The 20,238-nt window shown below is 35.3% G+C and overlaps 1 protein-coding gene across 5 annotated transcripts in view; it reads right to left on the reverse strand.

The window, feature by feature from the left end:
• The window catches only part of UNKL (unk like zinc finger), a 46,242-nt gene that overhangs the window by 18,319 nt on the left and 7,685 nt on the right, over positions 1-20,238 (reverse strand). For 2 of the 5 annotated variants that reach the window (XM_032197325.1, XM_032197324.1), the window contains exons 3-9: positions 19,498-19,674; positions 16,330-16,463; positions 14,251-14,386; positions 13,383-13,500; positions 10,818-10,902; positions 7,863-8,017; positions 1,342-1,530 (exon numbers count right to left, since the gene is read on the reverse strand). In XM_032197325.1, the coding sequence (XP_032053216.1) occupies positions 1,342-1,530; positions 7,863-8,017; positions 10,818-10,902; positions 13,383-13,500; positions 14,251-14,386; positions 16,330-16,463; positions 19,498-19,674 (994 nt within the window). Of the gene's footprint in view, positions 1-1,341; positions 1,531-7,862; positions 8,018-10,817; positions 10,903-13,382; positions 13,501-14,250; positions 14,387-16,329; positions 16,464-19,497; positions 19,675-20,238 lie in introns of those variants that run through there. The other 3 variants (XM_032197326.1, XM_032197327.1, XM_032197328.1) reach the window with 3 other exon arrangements.

The following is a 20,238-nucleotide window of genomic DNA, read 5'->3' on the forward strand; positions in this document are numbered from 1 at the left end:
ACTGCAGTCCCATATGGAGCACTGAATTTTTATGCTCATAAAGTCAATGTACGTGAAAAAGGAAAGGCAGCTGCAACTGTTCCACTTACATGCACAACTGAGCGCATGCAAGTTATTTCTGGTCCAAAAACTGAGTAGCCATGTTAGCACTATGTTGTGACTTAAATAACATGTTTGAAGTGCTCACCAGCTGGGGAATAATTCTCCAAGAGGCTGGTGAGATAGAAGCCTGAGTTAGCCATAAGTTTCAGTGGAACTGCCTATGTTTTCCCTTTAAGTAATGATGCTACAAATAACAAGCAAAACAATTTCAAACATAAGGGCAGATTTTATTTGAAGACCATTTTGTAATAAGATAACTTTTGAAATGAGTGAAACATATATAAATTAAAGGAAACTGTAAGCATTTTCTCTACGCCCGCTGTGTTCTTGAAGAGCAGAATGAAAAACATCTCTTTTCAGACTAATAATTTTCAGTGATTTCCTTAATTACAGTAACCTCTGCATGGCTCCTGTCTCTTTAGGAAAAAAAAAATAATCAGTTCTTTCTGCTGCCTTTGAGCAGTTCTGTTGCGCTTGTTCCTTTGGGAGATTGCTAATCTCTCTTGCAGTGAATGCTCCCGGTTGCAACTCTCCTCCTTATAAGCCTCCATGCTTTTTTTCTCAGTTCCAAAGTCCCTCACTGCCTCCTCTCTAAACAGATTCAATGTGGCCAGGAAAAGGCAAGCACATGACTTTCTTGCTGTTCAGACACATGCTTTGTAGCAGTACATTACTCACTGATGGTGAACTAAGTGGCAAAACTGACTTTAATCAATGTTACATCTTTTCTCAATTATTGCTACAGAGCTCTCTTTTTAAGAGGCTTGTATTTTATCATTGTTCTGTCTCAGCAATGAACTTGTCTGAGAGGTAGCTGCAGGTGGGACAAGAAACAGAAATTAATCAAAGATTAGCACTCATAAATAGTCTCAACAGCCAGAAATAATGTGTATTTTCACCATGTTTTCAACAAAAATTAAAAGCAAACCCTAACAAGTCTAGATAGTTTTTGTTTGTTTGTTTTTTCATTGTTATCTTGCTTTATTCTAGGCTACATGGGCTCAAAATAACAATCACAATGCTTCTGCAAAGTTACAACTTACTATATATCAGTTGACACTTTGCAAGGGTGTTCTTGGCCAGTGACAACTGTAGTTTGACACTGTTTAGCTCACAACAGAAGACAGCTCCCAACTCTGTTTTAAATGAGGGCAGATATGTGAGGCAGAGAACATTTTCTTCTGAATCAAATTATGTTAAGATTGCATTTGTAATTCTACACCCATATTGTTCACATACCTGATCTTCTCGTTCAAAACCTGGTGCTTTTGGATAGCTAGATGTTGGTGAAGAAACACCTGATGTACTAGACTCAGAACACAGAACACCATTTGCTAATGATCTCTGTCTACAAAGAGGTCCCAGAGGTGACAAAGAACTACTGCTACTAGAAGTTGATGTTACAGTTGGACTTGAAGAACAGGAAATCTGTAGAAGACAGAAAACAGTGTCTAATATACTCTATAATATTTTTACATATCTATTTTCCCTTTAGAACACAATTAGTTGAAATTATAGATCAATTTCAATTTCTATTAATACAACGCCAACTTCAGCATATCTGTGTATTTTTTGATATTACCTTAAAAACTATCTGATAGCAAAAGTAACATGGAGATATTGTAACTATACAAATTTCAAAAGAAGATGCATTTGTACATACCAGAATATTGCCTTGTTTGTTCCCTATGCACAAAATGACTCTCAGGCAGAAATTACTTGCTTTCTGACAACTATGACTACCATTCATTCATGTATTTCTTTATTTAGTTTGAAGTAAGCATTGTATGACATTTCACACTTTCAAAGAACTCACCGGGATCAAGTTCAATAAGAAAAAGTCAAGTAGAAGTTTGGCAAAAAGTAAGTCAATGCCCATTTGTATATCTCAAAAGGCTGTTTTCTGAGATTCTTAAATAATTCATTAATGAATAAACATCCTCAACACTTTAAAATTTAAAACACTACTGAATTTATACATTTTTGATCTGATATACAACTTCCAGAGAGTTATAAATTTCTGAAGTAAAAGGCTTAAGGTGAAGTTGTAATCTTTGTAAGCAGGCCTGGAATATATGTTCACTCAAAGTATAATTCCAATGAACCTGAAATTTAGAAGTCAGGTGGCAGATTCCTACAATAAACATGTTCAAGTGAAACTGTGGGTACTGCTTGTTTCTACATTTTTTTAAATAAACCTTTTAATTTTTTCAAGCCAGGCTAATAACTAGACTCAGTTCTCTCAGTGGTGAGAACACTCAGTGATGAGACACATTTCAATCCCTCTTTCACTTGATTCAGAACAGTCTGTGAAGTTTCAAGAACCTGAACTAGTCAAGGCTCTGTACGATAGTGGAGTAAAATTCTGCCAAAGTTGTTTTCATTTGTTTAAAGACAAAACACACACTGAATCAGACAGACTGAAAATAACTATATAGCTTACTACTAAACTCTCAACTTAAGGTTAACCTTAACTCTTACTTTATGCTCCAAAGAATGTGAAAGTATTTTAAACAAATCAGGATTTTAAAATGAGACACCTCTCTCCCCAGAATAGCATAACCTCAAGATGTCCCTCCTGCACAGCAGGAACTTCAGATTCAAATTCCTTTAAATCAGGTAGAGGACACACGTGAACCTACAGGTAGGTCATCTTAACCTTGGACAGAACAAACACCTGAACAAATGTAAGCCGTACAGCCACTGAGTATTATTACCTATGCATTCACTCACACCTTTTCCTACATAAAATCTGCTGTTGCAGACCTTATCTGCATACAGTTGCGCAATTATATCGTTTCTGAAATCCAAAGAGAGCTTACCTATGTAAGAACGAAACATACATGTACATATAGCCTGACAGACAACAGAAGTACAAGAGTGGACACCACAGCAAAAGTAATTAAATTGATAGCAAAGGTTTATTCAGACAAAATTCCTACTGAAGTCAAAGGCTGTAGAATTCATGTTTTGATCACAAGCTAGTTACGGCACATAATGTTTCTCTTTCTGTTACCATTCACCGCAAATCCAAAACTGAGGATTGCCCTTGTGCATGGATTAGGAAGGTAGCAATTTTTTTAAAATTCAAATATATTGAAATCTTGCTTATCCTAAAGAGAAAATTGAAGAAAAAAAAAAAAAAAAAAAGGAAGAAAAAAGAAAAAAAAAAAGGGACACTGCCAGGAAAAAAACATTGATCTTAAGTGAAATTAAAAACCTGTGGAGTTTTGGTTTGGTTTTGTTGCCAAAAACTTGTTAAGGTATTCAGTTCCATATCCAAAGATTTTGAAAACTTATTATGAACAATACAGTTACATCTTCTAAGAATATTTAAAAAACATATTTCTGGTAGCAGAGGGTTCCTTAATGCAGCAGACAAGTAGGTAAATTAAAATGAGTAGACAGTGAAGGCACATTAACACCAGAAGTAAGATAATAGTCTAGATAAACTACAGATTCCATTTAAGGATGTGATTTCCCTTATCTGCACAGAATGTTTCTCAGATGTAAATTTCACATCCACATTTTCATATAGGCAGGCAACATAGATTAATTTACAGGCAGAGGAAGACGTACATCATGGTTACCCCCCTGCAATGCAGTTACTCCCTCACAATGTGACCTAATGTAGTCTAGGGGAAAGGGAGGAAGGAAGATAGTCATTATGGATTATTTATCTTGGAGAGCTACCTGCAGACAATAGAACCGTATATGGAACTACACTCTTTTTCAACCAGAAGTAAAGGGCTTGAGGTACAGAGCTACTGGTCAAGCTCAGATGCTATGAGATGTGTATACTGTCAGGTAAGATTATAAGGTGCCATTCATATGACCCTCGTTTTTACAGTAGGTATCAACAGTAGCATTAACATCTACAGAGAGAGCTTCAAGCATTAAGAACTTACACAATAATAATTTGTGTAGTTTTGCCACAAAATAAATAAGTAAATACTGCTCAGCCACCAAAGCTGCAGGAAGCAGCATCTGATTACACATATGTTTAGATTTTTGATTTTAAACTCTGAAGAGTCAACCATGATGAGAGTAGATAGCAATAGCCTCTACTCTGCCTTTTGTATTTTCCAGCAAAAAAAAAACAACAACACATTAAGTTTTAGTAACTACGTTATATAGTACCACAAATTCTGTATGACTCAACTTGCAGAGAATACATGAAAAAAAATGTGTCATATAATATCCACAGTAGGCTAAAATATACAAGCAGGAAAAAATAAATTTTTGCATTTCAAGCCTAGGATGAATTTACAGGACAGTTTACATATAAAGTAAGTCTTTTTGGTATGAAGTTATTATTTGGAATTTATTCCTATCTTCTGCCAGCCCCTATACTGTACATTTATTCCCCTAATATAAATGTAGTAAGATGAGCTGTTGGATTAGACCCAAGCTAATATCCTGCTACCAAAAGGGGGCAAGAGACAATATTTAGGAAAAATACCCGATCCTGGTCATTATCTAAGGTCATCGAACAAAAGTAATTTCTAAGGCAGAGAAGGCAAATGGAAGAATTTTAGGGCCACCTCCTTTTCATATCTTTGAGAGACTCCTCCAGGTCTGGTGAAGATGTTCCAGCCCTTAATGTCAACACTTATCAGGGTCCTCCACCTTTCTGTCCAGGCTTGAAAATGCATCTCTTCCATGACTCAAAGGTAGGTGGACTCCACAGAGAAATCATGACAGGTTACACTGCCACTCATCTGACAAAAAATAATTTCTCAAATATTTAGTCATCTATTGCAGCCTGATACACGACACCTTTAAGACCACTGCTCCTGTATCTCAACGATCTCGCTTTTTTTTTGCGCAAGTAAGATAAAAAGAACATTCAAGAAATGTCAAGAAATGTATCACTAGAAACAGTCATTCAACTTAGTGCAATATCAATGCCAAGATGACGAATGAACGTGCATTTTGTATCAGAAGGGACTTTTGTTCATAATTAACATGAAATCAAATGTTAGTACTAACATCAAAATAAGTGTAATATCAGCATGAGAAGGAAAAATAGCATAAGGGAGAGGAAGGGAAACTATAAATACTTAGATGAACATGTAAGGATGTAATGAAGGTATTAGTTTACAAAAGTTATTTAAAACAGAGTCTCCTCACTAACAACTTGGATTGTACAGCATTTTTAATGGGCTCATTCTTTCAATATTTTTTATAGAAAGGGAAATAGTATTAAACTCTCAAACTGTGGACATAGGCAACAGGTAGTTAAACAACTTGCTCCGAGTCAAGGAGGTTTTTTATGACTGAGCAGAGAACCGAGTTAGGTCTCTCAAGCCCAAGGTTTGTGCTCTAAGTACTACACCACCCTTCTCCTCTAGAAGTAAAGAAAACAGCAGGTTACTTCACTGGCGTAATACAGCAGTACAGGTGAAAGAAGTTTTGGAATATGAATAGAGAGATTTAGTTCTGAAGACTCAAAAGAAGTGAGAAAGTCTGACTATGGAGTGGAAAAAAAAAAAAAAAAACACTAAAATCACTAAAATTAAGTTCACTTGGGAGCAGCATCTGATGGTGCTGAGAATGAAGATGAAGGAGACAGAAATACAAAGCTTATTGGAACAGAGAGAAAAGCATGAACAAAGAATGTAAACATGGTGCCAGAGCAGAGAAAAATGGAGGGAGGTAGGAAAGCATACAGTGACTGCTTTAATGCTAACAGAAAGCAGTTTACAGCAGATGCAGATGGTGCAAGTAAGCAAGCAACAAAACTCAAGAATTAAACATATAAAGACTTAAGACCAAATTGGTAATAAGAAATCAGGAACTGAATATTCAGAAAAAAATATAATGGAAGTGTAGGTAAGTAATCAAGTGAAAGAAATGGCATGACATTTTGCCAGAGAACAGAAAAAGATGGCTACTTGTAATAAAACTTCAAGCAGAAAGTACAGGAAAGACAGCAGGGTCAACTTCTGCATTTTCACACTTGAACAGGAATGCAAGCACTCTTACTGGAAACAGAATGGAAAATGTACACAATGTTAATCAGAATCCCAATGACTATAACAGAAAAACGCATGTATATGGAGGAAGATTTCTCATGGCTGGAAGGCACATAAGGATAATTAGCATTTTCAGCTGTAATGAATTCATTCATGACAGGCTAAGAAGTTTCTGATATGAGTCTCTCCTGAAAGTTTCAGAAGGTTAGCTTGCCAAATAAACAGGTGGACTCTCTCTGAGAACCTTATAGCCAGGACTCCAGGCTTCTGCCCTGGAGTCCTGAGATAAAATGCTGGCATACTGGTATCTTTATTCTTGATCTACAGGACACCATAATGAAACTACAAGAAAAAGTCAGGAGTTTTAACAACTGCTCTATTTACTTACAATTCCTTTTAAACATTATTTACACTATGTCCTTTCATGTAGTTTCTAACCAAGCAGGATAGACCAACACTTCTGGAAACCTAGAAATGAAATTCTGGTAATAAATGTATTTACATATTAAAAATATGTTAAGAAAAAAATCGCAAAAGAAAACAAAGATGTTGCTGTCTTTATATATTATTGTCCTTGTTTTCACTGGGACAAAGTTAATTTTCTTCATAGGATCTAGTATGGTGCTGTGTTTTGGATTTAGGATGAAATAACGCTGATAATACACTGATGTTTCAGTTGCTGCAGAGCAATGCTTACACTGAGCCAAGACCTTTTCAGCTTCTCATGTCCTGCCAGTAAGAAGGCTGGGAGTGCACACGAAGCTAAAAGGGGACACAGCCAGGACAGCGACCCAAATTGACCAAAGGGATATTTGTATTCATAGAGCATCAGCTCAACAATAAAAACGGGGGGGGGAGATGGCCAGGGTGGGAGGAGATGCCACTGCTTAGGGACTGGCTAAGCATCAGTCAGCTGGTAGTGAGCAATTGCATTTTGCATTACTTGTGGCTTTGTTTGTTTATCTTTCTTTCTTGTTAAACTGCCTTCATCTCAACCCATGAGTTGTTAAACTGCCTTCATCTCAACCCATGAGTTCTTGCATTTTTAACTTTTTCTAATTACCTCCCCCATCCCACTGGGGGAGCGAGTGATCATGTGGTACTTAGCTGCCTGCTGGGTTAAAAAACAATTATTTTGCAGCAAAACAAACAAAAAGATCTATTCCAACTGATAATAAAAGGAAGATCATTAAAAATTCTGCAATATACCTTGCTAGTTCTTGTCCCCAACCTTTACTGATGAAATTTGCTAACATAGACTACATTTACCACCTTTGTAATCAAACACCTCTCTACTAACAAACACACTGCTTGTACTGCATCACTGCAAGGAGCTTTAAGTAAAGTATGATTGGATAGGACATGCCTTAATTTGTAACACTAGCAAATTAGGACAGAGAAGAGGGCCGTTATCAGGCAAGATCTTCCATGAATGAAACCTCTCCTACAGAAAAAACAGACACGTAAATTAAGCTGTCTTGTAGTTGTATATTCGATTAACGACAACATTCCTCAATGTAGCATTCAAAATATTGCACTTTAAGACAGAAAACAAGAACAGAAAACACACGTAATACATAATTAAATCTGGTGCCCTGGGCAGACATTCCATTTAGGTTTTCAAAACCAGTTAAGTAATACTGCCTGACATTTCCTGTAGCTGTGATTTTTTCTTTTTTGATGAAGTACAAAGAAATAAAAACAGATGTTTAAGAAATAAAATAAACAATTATATATTGGTACAGTGATTATTAGTAGTAGCTTTTCCGGATTTACACTTACATTTCCAGACTGCCCACTGTTATTTGTAATGCTGTTTGTGGAGTTAAGACTGCTGCTCCATTCATTTGCAATTCCTATGCTGTCTGTTGGAAACAGGTGAGCGCCTGGCTTTGATTGACAACCAGTTTGCAGTATGACTACATTCATGGTGTCCTCTGTTGAAGGAATCCCCAACAAATTACACACAGGTTTGATACTTAGCTGTGTGAATTTAACAATTACATACCTAGTACCAAACAAAACACCCATCACACAGAAACATCGATCACACACACACAAAAAATGTCTCTCTTTCTTTAAATAAAAGCACGAAGACAAGGTAAGAATAATATAATTCATCATTATGTATTTGTGGCTACAAACAAAGGTGAACTACTGTAGTGATACTTTTCTTGCTTCATCAAAAACTGATGGTAGATCAAAACTCAAATGTTTTACCATATTATAGATTTTGCTTTGTTCTCCAGAATGTCTATCACTCCTGAGTTTAAAAACTTTTTTTTTTTTTTTTTTTTTTTTTTTAATAATAACCCCGACTGGAATGTAACAGTGGCATCATAATTACTGAGTTGGTTTTGCCTTTTTTTTCCCTCCATCCAGTCTAGAAACATTTCACTTAATAATAAATAAGTAAGTAAAGAGAAGCTGGTACGTACAGTGCTTAACTTAAAAATGAATAATAATCTTTGAGAAAGGTCACTATTAACTTAGACATAAATCGTAACCAATAATTTATTAATTTTGATACCAAAAAATTTAGCTCAAGGTAACTGAACAATTACTTCCCGATTTCCCAAAGACTACTGTTAACCTTTTCAACATCTCAGATACTTGATTCTTTAAATGTAAAAATATATAGACGAGATTTAGACTTCTAGATTTACATACAAATGATGAGTTAATGAAAAATTACTTATTACAGTTAATGACGTTCCTCACCTCATAATTCATACACAGCACACAATATATCAAAATAAGTTAGTCAGGACTGAAAACAAAGTACCTTAATAAACTCTAAAGATACTGTAAGATTTTTTTCATCTCTAGTCACTACTGCATTTCCGAAGAAGTAACAATGAACTACATTTAAAAATCAAATGCGAACATTTCTCTCCCAGATAATAAGTAGCTCTGCTAGAGGGTACAGAAGTGCAAACCATTGTCAGAAACAGGATAAGAATGTGAAATACGGAAGTACTTCTCTACATGGTAGATAACAAAGCTGAGGATAGTTTCTAATGATGAGGTGCTTTTTTTTTTCTTATCATTTTATTTATCGTAACTCCATCAGCCTCTTAGTATACGGTCCAGTGCTTTATCAAGTATCTTAACTCTTTTATGAAGTATAAAAATCAGGCAGTGACATCCGCATGAAAAATGGAAAAGAGCTTGTCTTAAGTACCACTATGTATGTAAGTCCAGTCCAGCCACATCAAAAAAAAAAAAAAAAAAAAAAAGAATCTGCAGGGATTACAAAGAGGATGTCAGTAGATCACTGTTGTTCCTCTTACAAAATGAGTATGAAAAGAACGGTTGGGACAACAGAAACAGATGCACTCATTTTTCGTGATTTATTCTCACTTTCGCTAAGTATCATTTCATGGCGTAACTGCTTGCACAGAGCAAGTCCAGTCAGCTATCTTATGTCCAGCCAACCCTCACATTGTCATAGGAAAAACACTATTTGATTCCCACTCTCTTTTAAATCTTCACAAGTCTTCTTTTTGTGACACAACCACATGCTCCTCTAGTACTCTATAAACGAGTTTAAGTAGATGTAACACCCTAAGAACGTACTGTTAAGAGTACCTTCGAAACATTTCAAGAGAAAAATAATCTCTCCTTTCTCTTTTCAAAGAATATAGGAATAACACCATAATTAGTTTTTGCTATTCTGCTTATTGACAGTAAGTCAAAGAAACACATTAAATTTGGAAGGTGTGCTTCTACAACTATTCTAATTCCTTCAATGAGTAAACATCATAGTTTCTGGCCTGATTCATGGAAGTTACAAACTCTACAGCGTAGACCTCCCCCAGGTTTAAGTGTATTTTCACAGAGATGGATTGCTGTTGTGGGAGGTTGGACCTGAAAAAACAACAGCAGTCTCGTGTGATGGCCTGTATCATGGAGATCACTGGAGCTCCTGAAAATCTGTCTTGGAGGAACAGTAAAATATTGTGGTCTTCAGAAAAGAGGGAAGGGTAGGAAAAAAAAAAAAAAAAAAAAAGAAGATAAAATGTTCCTGCTGATTCTGAAGAACTCATTGTGAGAAGACAAAGAATGTTACTGTAGGGAACATGTGCTTCCCCAATTTATTTCAACACAGAATGACAGAAGATGCCAAGATACTTGTATGAATGCTGGAAAATATTCCTTTACCTGTTCCACATAGGTAAGCAAGTACTGCAATAAATGGTTGTACAGAACATCACATTTGCCTAGAACAGGTAAACTGCCATTACTCATCATTACAGAATCATAAGCTAAATACTACTTAATCACAGAAATCTGGGGATCTTCAGAGTCGGTAGAGCACCTAATGCCTCTCTTCATCCCTCGAAGCAGAAGGTAAAATGTAAGCCTGGACCGGACCATTATTTATTTGTTTTGAAGCTTATCATAGGCTTCAATAGGACAAGTCATGTATTTAACAAAACTCAAACGTGTGTATACATTTGATAAATCAAGTTCTAAGTGTTAACGGGACAAGCTGCATTTGTAAAGAAAAGCACTTCCTGTTTTTACTGCTGCTGCAAATTTGATGCAAATGCAGCAAGCTCCCATAACAACATAGTGTATTGGAAAACACAGAATGGATTTCTAAAAACATGTGACACCAATTGCTATTTATACATTAAAATTAATGACTTAAAGTCATTTCTGTTACAGATACTTAGAAATGACTGCGCACTTTTATGAACACTGATACAAAATAACTGTTCTCTTACTTACCTTCAACATGGGCAAATGCACAAAACGGACCACGTGGGCAGTAACCTGTCTGACGCATATCATTACACTTTGTAGATTTATATATCTAAACAAAACAGAAGCATAGTTAACTTACACATATTTGCTATGTAGTGACAAAAAATTAAAGTTTTCAAACGTTTAAATTAAGAGTTCTAAATATTTAATAGCAATATGCAATACACTTTCTCAGGGAATTCAGTTCTTGTGTGTTTTTTTTTTTAAACTTAAATAGAAGAGCAGAATTGTAAGAAAAGTAAACAGGAGATGAGAATCTTAACGTTTTTCTGTAGTAATAATAAATATTAACAATGGTGTTCTAGCAAAGCATTGTTCAAACTGTTTTGGTTTTCCATGTGGCATGGAAACAAGTCAAACACCAACAACAATTTTTTCAAAGTCATTTACATCACTTTAAGAAATCAAAGTTGTTAAGAAATTAGAAGTTGTGCATTCTAATCGCACAACTGAAAGGAAGTCAGAGCTTAAGCAAAGAAGCGAAAGGATCATAGGGTAAGATGTCAAATTAAAACTCTTCCTTTGAGAAAAGGCATGTTGCTCATTCCTGTGAAATTAAATGCTTGAACTAAAATTAAGAGAGGTGATGACCCTATGCCTACCAAGCTGTCCTGAATACCAGCATGAATTATGTTCAACATTACAACAAAGGCAGCACAGCTAATGGAAATAAAAGCAAAGATTGAAGTGACTAGAGCAGATGTGGGAGCAAATCACCTTTGTTTGGTTCAGGGTCAGGAAATTAATTAGGTTATTGTTGCATCAGAATATTTAAAGAACTGGCATATGAAACAGCTGCAGTAAGTATGTACTCTTAGCAAATCTGTCACATCAGAAGTAGTACATCTGACTGAGGTGTTTCAAGTATAGCACACTTAAGTTTGAGAAGAACAAAAATAGCTGATTCAGGCCACTGCAAGTCCGCTAATTATTCTGTCAAAGTTTAATTAAAGGAAGGAAGAAAGGAAGGACAGAAGGACGGACGGAAGAAAGGACAGAAGAAAAAAAAAAAGTGATAAAACTAAAAATACATTTTGTTAAGGCACATCCTAGTAGACTCACCGTATAACCAATAAATCAAAGATTCTCCTCTAAACTGTAAAAGTGGTCATTCTAATAAGAACTTCAATACAGGATGTGTAAGATTAATTATTTCAGATAATGAAGATCATGACTCTTACCAATGTTACATATCTGCTGTTAAACAAGTGGGAAGATGGCAAAGGGTGGTATAATAAAGGAAGGCAGCAGACAAAATTAGTATCCCAACTCACGCATCAGCCCAGTGACTTATTTTAGCAATTTCATTATGAGCTTTGTCATAAATGAAAGTAAGGTAGTCATGCTACAGCAGTCATTAAGCAGGAACACAATGTTATTACAGAAAAGGGCTGGAATATAAAGTAGAAATTAAATAATCTGAAATAAATCTAGACCAAAAGATCTCTAGAAACAAGGACAGAGAAATTCTGGAGCAGCATCTAAGAGTATAGATAGCAAGGATTTATTTACTATAAAGATGCAGATGCTCAATTTATGATAGGGAAAGTATGATAAAGAGTTTGCAACAACTCTAAAGTCAGTATTCTGGTATGCTCTTGAGATGCCTTCTATAATCTTCATAATTGGAAGAGAAAATAGCAATTGCTCAAATGGTATTTGCTTATACCTTAGTTAAGTGTTGAAGTTCCTAATGCAAGAAATTACACTCTGCTGTGAATTCTTCATGTCCATTCAGAGGTCCCAAAATCAAAACAGATATCTAAAGATGTACAGGCAGCTTCTCACGTAACATGCCTATTCAGTATCATGTTTGTTTCCATTAACTGGCAAATTTAATACTTTCCTAGTGTTGCAAAAGATTTAAATCTCAGCAGATTGCACGGCACTGCTCTGTTCCCTAGCACTTCACTGTTATGCTCATGAATCCAACAAAGTCACAATGACTTCACTTATGGCGGAATCTAAATTTATCTTGTTTTTCTGGAGTGTCTTCAGCTACTAGGACAGTTTTCTGCTCTTTTCATCTCCTCTTGACCTAATCATTTTTTTGTAATAATTTGACATATATCTTCTTAACTTAAAATAGATTTTTTTTCCCAAGTTATTGATTAAATGCAATTAGTACTGTGACTTTATTACTGATTCAGAAAGTTAGGCAAAAAAAGAGAACCCATTTATTTATGCCCCAATCTTACATATGGGCCATCAACTTGAAAAAAGTATTTTCACATGAGCCATGTGACAAATCAATCCAGCTAACAGATTAAAGGCATCCAACCATTGAAGAGAACGGTAATTCATTTTTCATAAAAGTATAATAAAAATGCCTATCAATGAGAATCACAGCAGTACAAATAACTATTTCTATGCACATTTTTTTTGTTGCTAAAACCTCAACTACCTGAGGCATTACATTAATTTTCTCTCCAAATGCCACATAGTATTTCACAGGTATCATCTTTAATCAACAATCAACTCCATAATAAATTTAAAAGCATTAAAGGTAAGTAGAAACATAGTTCTTACCTCAGGATGAAACTGCTGCTCTGTACGAGAATGACAATACTGACAGCTATCCCCACTTTCACACCTTGAAGGTTCACCCCATTCATCTGCATGTTTTACATTGGGGCAAGGAGTGGACCTATAAAAAAATGAAGTCCAAGCATGTTTTTATCTACATCCTAGCAGAAGTCTCAAGAAATTTCCTATTAAAACTCAGAATCTTAGCTTCTGGGACCTAGAATGTTGTGAATTCTAGGAGACACCTGCTTTTTGTAAATTCTTTGACAGAAGGAGGACAAGCTAGTAGGATTCCATTTTTCTTCTGTCTGGTGAAATTTATGGACAGTCCTGAGACTGTCAAGCAAAACCCACCAATTCTAAATCTTCCACCACAGCACGAAAGAATACCAAATCAATAAAGAAACTGGTGTTTTAGAATGATAGGCTCATTCCAAAAGTAAGTGAGGCAATGCATTAAATTTTAAATTTTGGTCCTAAGAACCAAAATTTTTCTGCTCATAAACAGAAAAATTTAGGAACAAAAAAAGAAGAATACCAGAAATTATAACTCTTTTTTCATATCAAAGAGGGTATTACCTAGTGATTCTCAATTTTTGCTAAGAATTATAGATATTGTTTTCATCCTTCACAGGAAAGAAGGAAAATTTCATTACTGTTTCATGGTTTTATTCTTCAGAACTACATGATCATTATGAACAGATGCTTTTTTTAGAAAAAAAAAAAAAAAAAAAGTTTTAGCAAGTCTACTGGAAAAGACATGTTTTTATTCCACTAGGAATATCCAATTGCATAATACAAAAAAACATACAGATCAGAGCATTAACAACTATCCTGACTGACCAAAATTCTGTTCTTAATATTTATGTACCTGTATCTGAATTTTCTGGGACTTCGTCTTCTGTCTCTACTATTGTGATAGTGTGGACACGCATAACCCTGGCGGCAGAGTCTGGGTGGCTTGGTACACTGTTCTGTCTTGTAGCCAGCTAATACAAAATTTGTGTCTGTAAACAGGTCAAAAATTAAAAGAAATAAACAACAACATTTTGCATTCAGAGAGTCTTAAGTGAGCGAGCTTAATTGTCATGCTTTTTGTAATAAAAAGTCACAGATTCACTCGTTCTTATAAAACTATATACAATCTGCATTTTTGAAATACAGTCCAATATACCAACATACAAAGTAATCTTCATCACTTTTACATTCAACAGCAACTGTTCAATAAAGTACACAGATAAAGCACTAGCAACCTATCGGCAGACAAACTATCCAGAAATTCTCATTATACACATTCAACATTTTAAAAATGAATACCCAAAACTGTAAGACAAAAACTAAAACCATTTCAAATTTTATATCTGCATTTTTCTTAAGTTTAGTGTTAATAGTCCTTACTTCACCAAAACTACTTTCGTGTTAAGACATATTAAGACTACCCAGTAAAATCTTCCTGAACAAAATCTAGAGTCTCTTCTCTCCCTTTGCCTGTCTCTACATCTCTGATTCAAGTAAGGAGGAATTATGAGATGACAAACAAGGTTCTGTCTAAAAATATGGTTCTGTCTAAGAAAATGTTAGACAAGGTTCTGTCTAAGAAAATGTTAGAAAAACACTGTAGAAGACCATAAATTAGGAGGCAAACTTCAGCTATCAGCTAGCATGGATTTGTGAAGAGTAAATCATGTCAAATCAATCTAACTCCTTCCTAAGGTAAGAAAATGGTTGTACATATAAAGAAGCAATCAATGTCATGCACCTTGACATTAGCAAACCTTCTAATCTGAGATGTTCTCAAAAATGAACTGCAGAATACGACAAGATTCCTGCAGGATTTGTGGAAAACTAGACAAAAAAGCATTCTCAAAGAGTCATTAATGACATACTTTTAAATAGCAGAGATTACTAATCAGAGTATCACACAGCATCTACTCTTTGTTCAGTCCTTTTAAATAGTTTCATTTAAAACTTAAGAATATAAAGCTGAAGTCACCAGCTGAATGATTATTTTCAATCTCTAGTGATTATGTTCCATCTCACCATACTCAGGATTGAACGAAACCATACAACATTATATAACATACCCCTATCACAATGCAAAGACTATGGTCTATACTTTATTAGTACTTAAATGACTGGAACTCACCCTCTAGTAGATTCAAAATGTATAGCAGGGACAAGTATCATGCAATTATCTCCCTCAATTTCCTTAGAGACAACACCTTCCTTTGACCTCTTACTATGTTACTGTCCCCACATGAATTTTTGAAAGTAACTGTACCGTGCAATCTTTTCTAAAGTAACATTTGAGCAAGAGCTCTATTAATATCCTTTTAATGCTAACATCTTTGGCAGTGTAACATGCAAGTCTAAACCAAAATACATGAGAACCAAATTTGAAAGCCTTCGGAAAACCAAGACAATTGAAATTAAGTACACAATGTAATGCTTTCAAGACATTTTCATAATTTAATATTCTCCTCCAATTTTCTGTTTAATATTCTACTTCATTCCTGTTAGTCAAGCTCAGCAAAGAATAAAGTAACTAACTAGTTTACTAACTAAACTAGTTTACTTACTAAAGTAACTAACTAGTTTTCTAACTAGTCCGTTAGTAAATTAAAAATGAAGACTCTAATCATTATTACTACTTAGCGCAAGACAGAGCTTCTACTGACTTTAAGAGCATTTATTCAATTGACACAGATTAGCAACTCTTGTATTAAGTAAACTGAAGGAGAACTATTAGACATCCTCAAAACATTTTCAATATACAATCTGAATATGAATGGGACAGACTGTACAAATTGTTCACAAATACACGTATTACTTATTAAACCAATTTTTTACTCTATTATAAAAAAGACTTGAACTTCTCTCAGGGTTAACCGAGTATCAACAAATTGCATCAAACACCAATAAACAAAGAAAGGAGACAGGCTAACATTACCCTGCCATCTTGGATCTTCACTAAGGATCTTCTCAATCATTGCTTGACTTGCTAAAATCCCTGGTTGCAGATCTGGAATACCTTCACCGCATCCTAGCTGCCCATTCTGGAAAGATTCCTGCACCTGAAGTTCTCTGGAATGGGGAAAGAAAATAATACTGCTAAACTGTATAGCTACAGTAACCCTATCTGTCTTACAAAAAAAAAAAAAAAATCATGTCCTATTCTATCAAAATTATGTCATTTAATATAAGTCTTAACAAGCCTAAATTGGAAGAAAAAATAAATTGACTGTTTCACACCATTACTTGCACTAAAGCAAGTAAATAGACATAAGGAATAACCTCATAAACTAATCAAAGACAACATATGAAAGAGTGCTGGCTTTACATACACAGCCAATGTTTGTATCAACAATGTCCATCCGTACCTCTGCATGTCAGCATGCTGACATTTTGTATATGTTATTAGTTCCTAATATTCCACTGCCACATATGAGTTTGGGACTACAGTGGTAGAATGAAAAAAGTTAGAGAAGTAAGGGTGATCAGAAATACATGAAAACACTTACATAGGGGAGAAATAAATACTTTAAGACTCTTCACCTTGGAAAAGTGAAGATTGAAGGGAGATGCAAAATATTATTTACAGAAAACTAGATCATATAAAAGAAGCCAAAGCATTTTGGCTCATTGTACCATTCTGCAATAAAAGTACGTCAAGTCGTTTGGGAGACATAGTAGCAAATGACAATCATTATGAGGAAATGGAATACTTCTGCAAGTATTTACAGCTGCTTTTCAGGTAAGCAGCCACAATCTCGGTGAAAGATCAGAAATGACCACTACTAAACTAAAACTTATTGTATTAGCAGTATAAAACCACTACCAAAAACCCAAGACAACATCATTATACCCTTTTAACAAAATCAAGCTGTACAGAGATTCAACAAAGGCAAACCAATACAATGGATTATTTTATTAAAAAAAAAAAAAAAAAGGATGCTAAAGCAAAATTATATTAGGCAGACTTTGAAACAATGAAGAAACAAGGTGAGGAACCAAATACCAGAGGTGGAACTATAATACTCTGTCTTCATGAGAATCGGAAGTCTCTATTTTCAATTGGCACTGCTCTCTCAAAAGACATACTCAAGGAGCTTAACTCCTATTCCAAAATACTCCTACTAAAACAAGGACCTCTGAAGAGGAATTTGAAAGGTACGGGGGTTTATAATGTAAGTAGTTATATAACTTATATAGAGAACTTCCCAGACCCCAAGTGTCCTCCAAGGAGAAAAATCTCAAAAAGGAAAAGAAAATGAGACAAACCCCAAAGCCTAGTCTAGAGTCTTTCAAACTGTCAAAATATGTCTTTCACAGATTCAAGGAGCACATGGGCAATGAGAAGGAAAAGAGGTACTATTTCTAAAGAACATTTTTTCTTTAATGTGAATGTGCAGAAAAGCATGTCTTTTAAGGGAAATAACGTCAATGTCTGCACCATTGATTTACTGTGATTTCTTTGCTCTTTACTTATAATGAAGAAACCCTAGTATCATTGGCCATCTTAGAGCAAAAAGATCACCAAACAAGAATGTCTGATTGTTTGGACTTCCTTATGAATGCTGAATGCCTGAAATCCAGAGAAGCAATGGCATATGACTTTTTTTCACAAACACCAACGTCTGAGGCAGCCTACTTTTAGGTTCAAGCAGTTAAAATGTAGAAGCCTACCATGAGTGTCTTCAGCTTCTCCTGATGCTTTGTATGCAGCCAGTCGCCAACAAACGAACACATTAAAAGATATTTAGAAAAGAGAGCTTGACTTCAGTATTGCCATACATTGGTTCCTCATTCTAATACTTTACAGAATCATAGAATTATAGAATATCCGGAGTTGGAAGGGACCCACAAGGATCATTGAGTCCAATTCCCAGCTCCACACAGGACCACCCAAAAAATCAAACCATATGTCTGAGAGCATTGTCCAAACACTTCTTGAACTCCAACAGGCTTGGTGCCATGACTTCCCTGGGGCTCTTCTCCAGTGCCCGACCATCTTCTCAGAAAAAAAAAACTTTTCTTGATACTCAGCCTGAATATAATGCTCCCTTGGGTCCTGTTGCTGTCACCAGAGAGAAGAGATCAGCACCTGCCCCTCCACTGCCCCTCATGAGGAAGCTGTAGACCGCCATGAGGTCTCCTCTTCTCTAGGATGAACAAACCAAGTGACCTCAGCCACTCCTCAGAAGTCCTCTAATTAGAAAAGATTATAACAATACTAATTGTTCTGCATTCAAACTGACATAGTATCATACTGCATATGCTAAATGAGGGAAGTTAAAAAAAAAAAAAAAAGAAAAAATGGACAGATGTGGACAGATGTCTTGCAGCAGAAACATCAGCTATCTGATGGAGGGGAGTCTTCTGTAAAGTAAAGCTCTATATAAGTAATGTGTAATACACACAATAATACACATCCAGTATGCAACCAGGCAATGCAGCAGTGAATTCTGTGGCAAAGTATGAATTTATTCAAAATACGATCCCCCAACACATGGTTGGGAATAATGGATAACAAAGGAGATAATGTAGTATAGCAGCCATACCAGCTCAAATCAAAGGTTCTCTTAAACCTGGAACTCTGTCTCCAGCAGTGGCCAACAGCAAACGCCAAAGGAAGAGTGTAAGAATAAGGCAAACACATACTGACGCTTCCCCAGAATGCTCACCCACTGTCCAGAAAGTGATACTTGTCACCCTCCAAGGCTTCAAAGGAATTGCTATTCTTTCCTATCAAGTGTATACAGACCATTTAAAAATGCCTAACACAACTTCAGAAACTGAAAGATGTAATTTGTAAATGTAAAAACCATGTGCAAATTTACAAGGCATAACACGAAGTATCTTATCTTTCATCAGTCATAAGAATTACACAGATGTCTCTTGAAACTGCAAGACACAAAACATTACTGTTTGTATTCCCCAGTGTACTTAGATCCATCATCAGCGTGCTATCTTGATGCACAGTAAAATACACTCTTATGTTTATAGTTACAAAGGAAAGTATATTTTTCATGCAAAGCATACGACATTTTCTGGTGTGCGGTGATAACAGACATGGTATTTCCGACAAACTAGTCTGCAAAATTTGAAACAAGACTACCTTATATCATATACTGGAGGTCTAATGTCATGTGGCCCATGAGCAAAGGCACAGTGAATTCCATTCTTCACACAGTGACCCCGGGCATCTGTTTCATGGATGCATGTTCCAGTCTTGTAATATCTGAGATGATACTTCCTTTCTGTATCTCCTGTTGTTCGATGCAGGTAAGCACAACTATACAGTAGAAAGAGGAAAGTTAAAGCATTGCTTTGAGTTTTGTTTTTAAATGGTAAAATCTGAATTATACTCTCTCTCTCATTAACTTATAACAAACAACTTTGCAAGATTCTTCAAATAGAAATTGTCCCAATAAATTATCGTTACAGATCAACTTGAAAATTAAAAATGTTAATCTATTTCTTAGTCTCATCTAGAGTTATAAGAATTTATAGCAAGATGGTTCACAAAGATATCCTTAATAAACATAGTAAGCACATATATGCTTACTATAACAAGCAACAACATCTGAACTAAGAAATTACATCCTCCATACTGATACAAGCTTAAGTCATTCTTCACTAAGAGGTCCAAAGAAAGTGTTAATTGTTTTTTAATGCTATCGTCATCTAAGACCAAGGGGGTACTTGAAGCATCATGATTTTTTTTTTCTGCCTGATCTTTTTAAGTGTGAAACTTCTTGAACAACCTGAGAGCAAATCTAAAACAACTCTTCTATTAAAAGGAAGAGAAAATTCTTGCATCAGCAAAACATCTTTGTAGATATACTAACAATTTTTC

The sequence above is a fragment of the Aythya fuligula genome, chromosome 15, assembly GCF_009819795.1.
Source record: "Aythya fuligula isolate bAytFul2 chromosome 15, bAytFul2.pri, whole genome shotgun sequence".
NCBI classification, from domain to species: Eukaryota; Metazoa; Chordata; class Aves; order Anseriformes; family Anatidae; genus Aythya; species Aythya fuligula.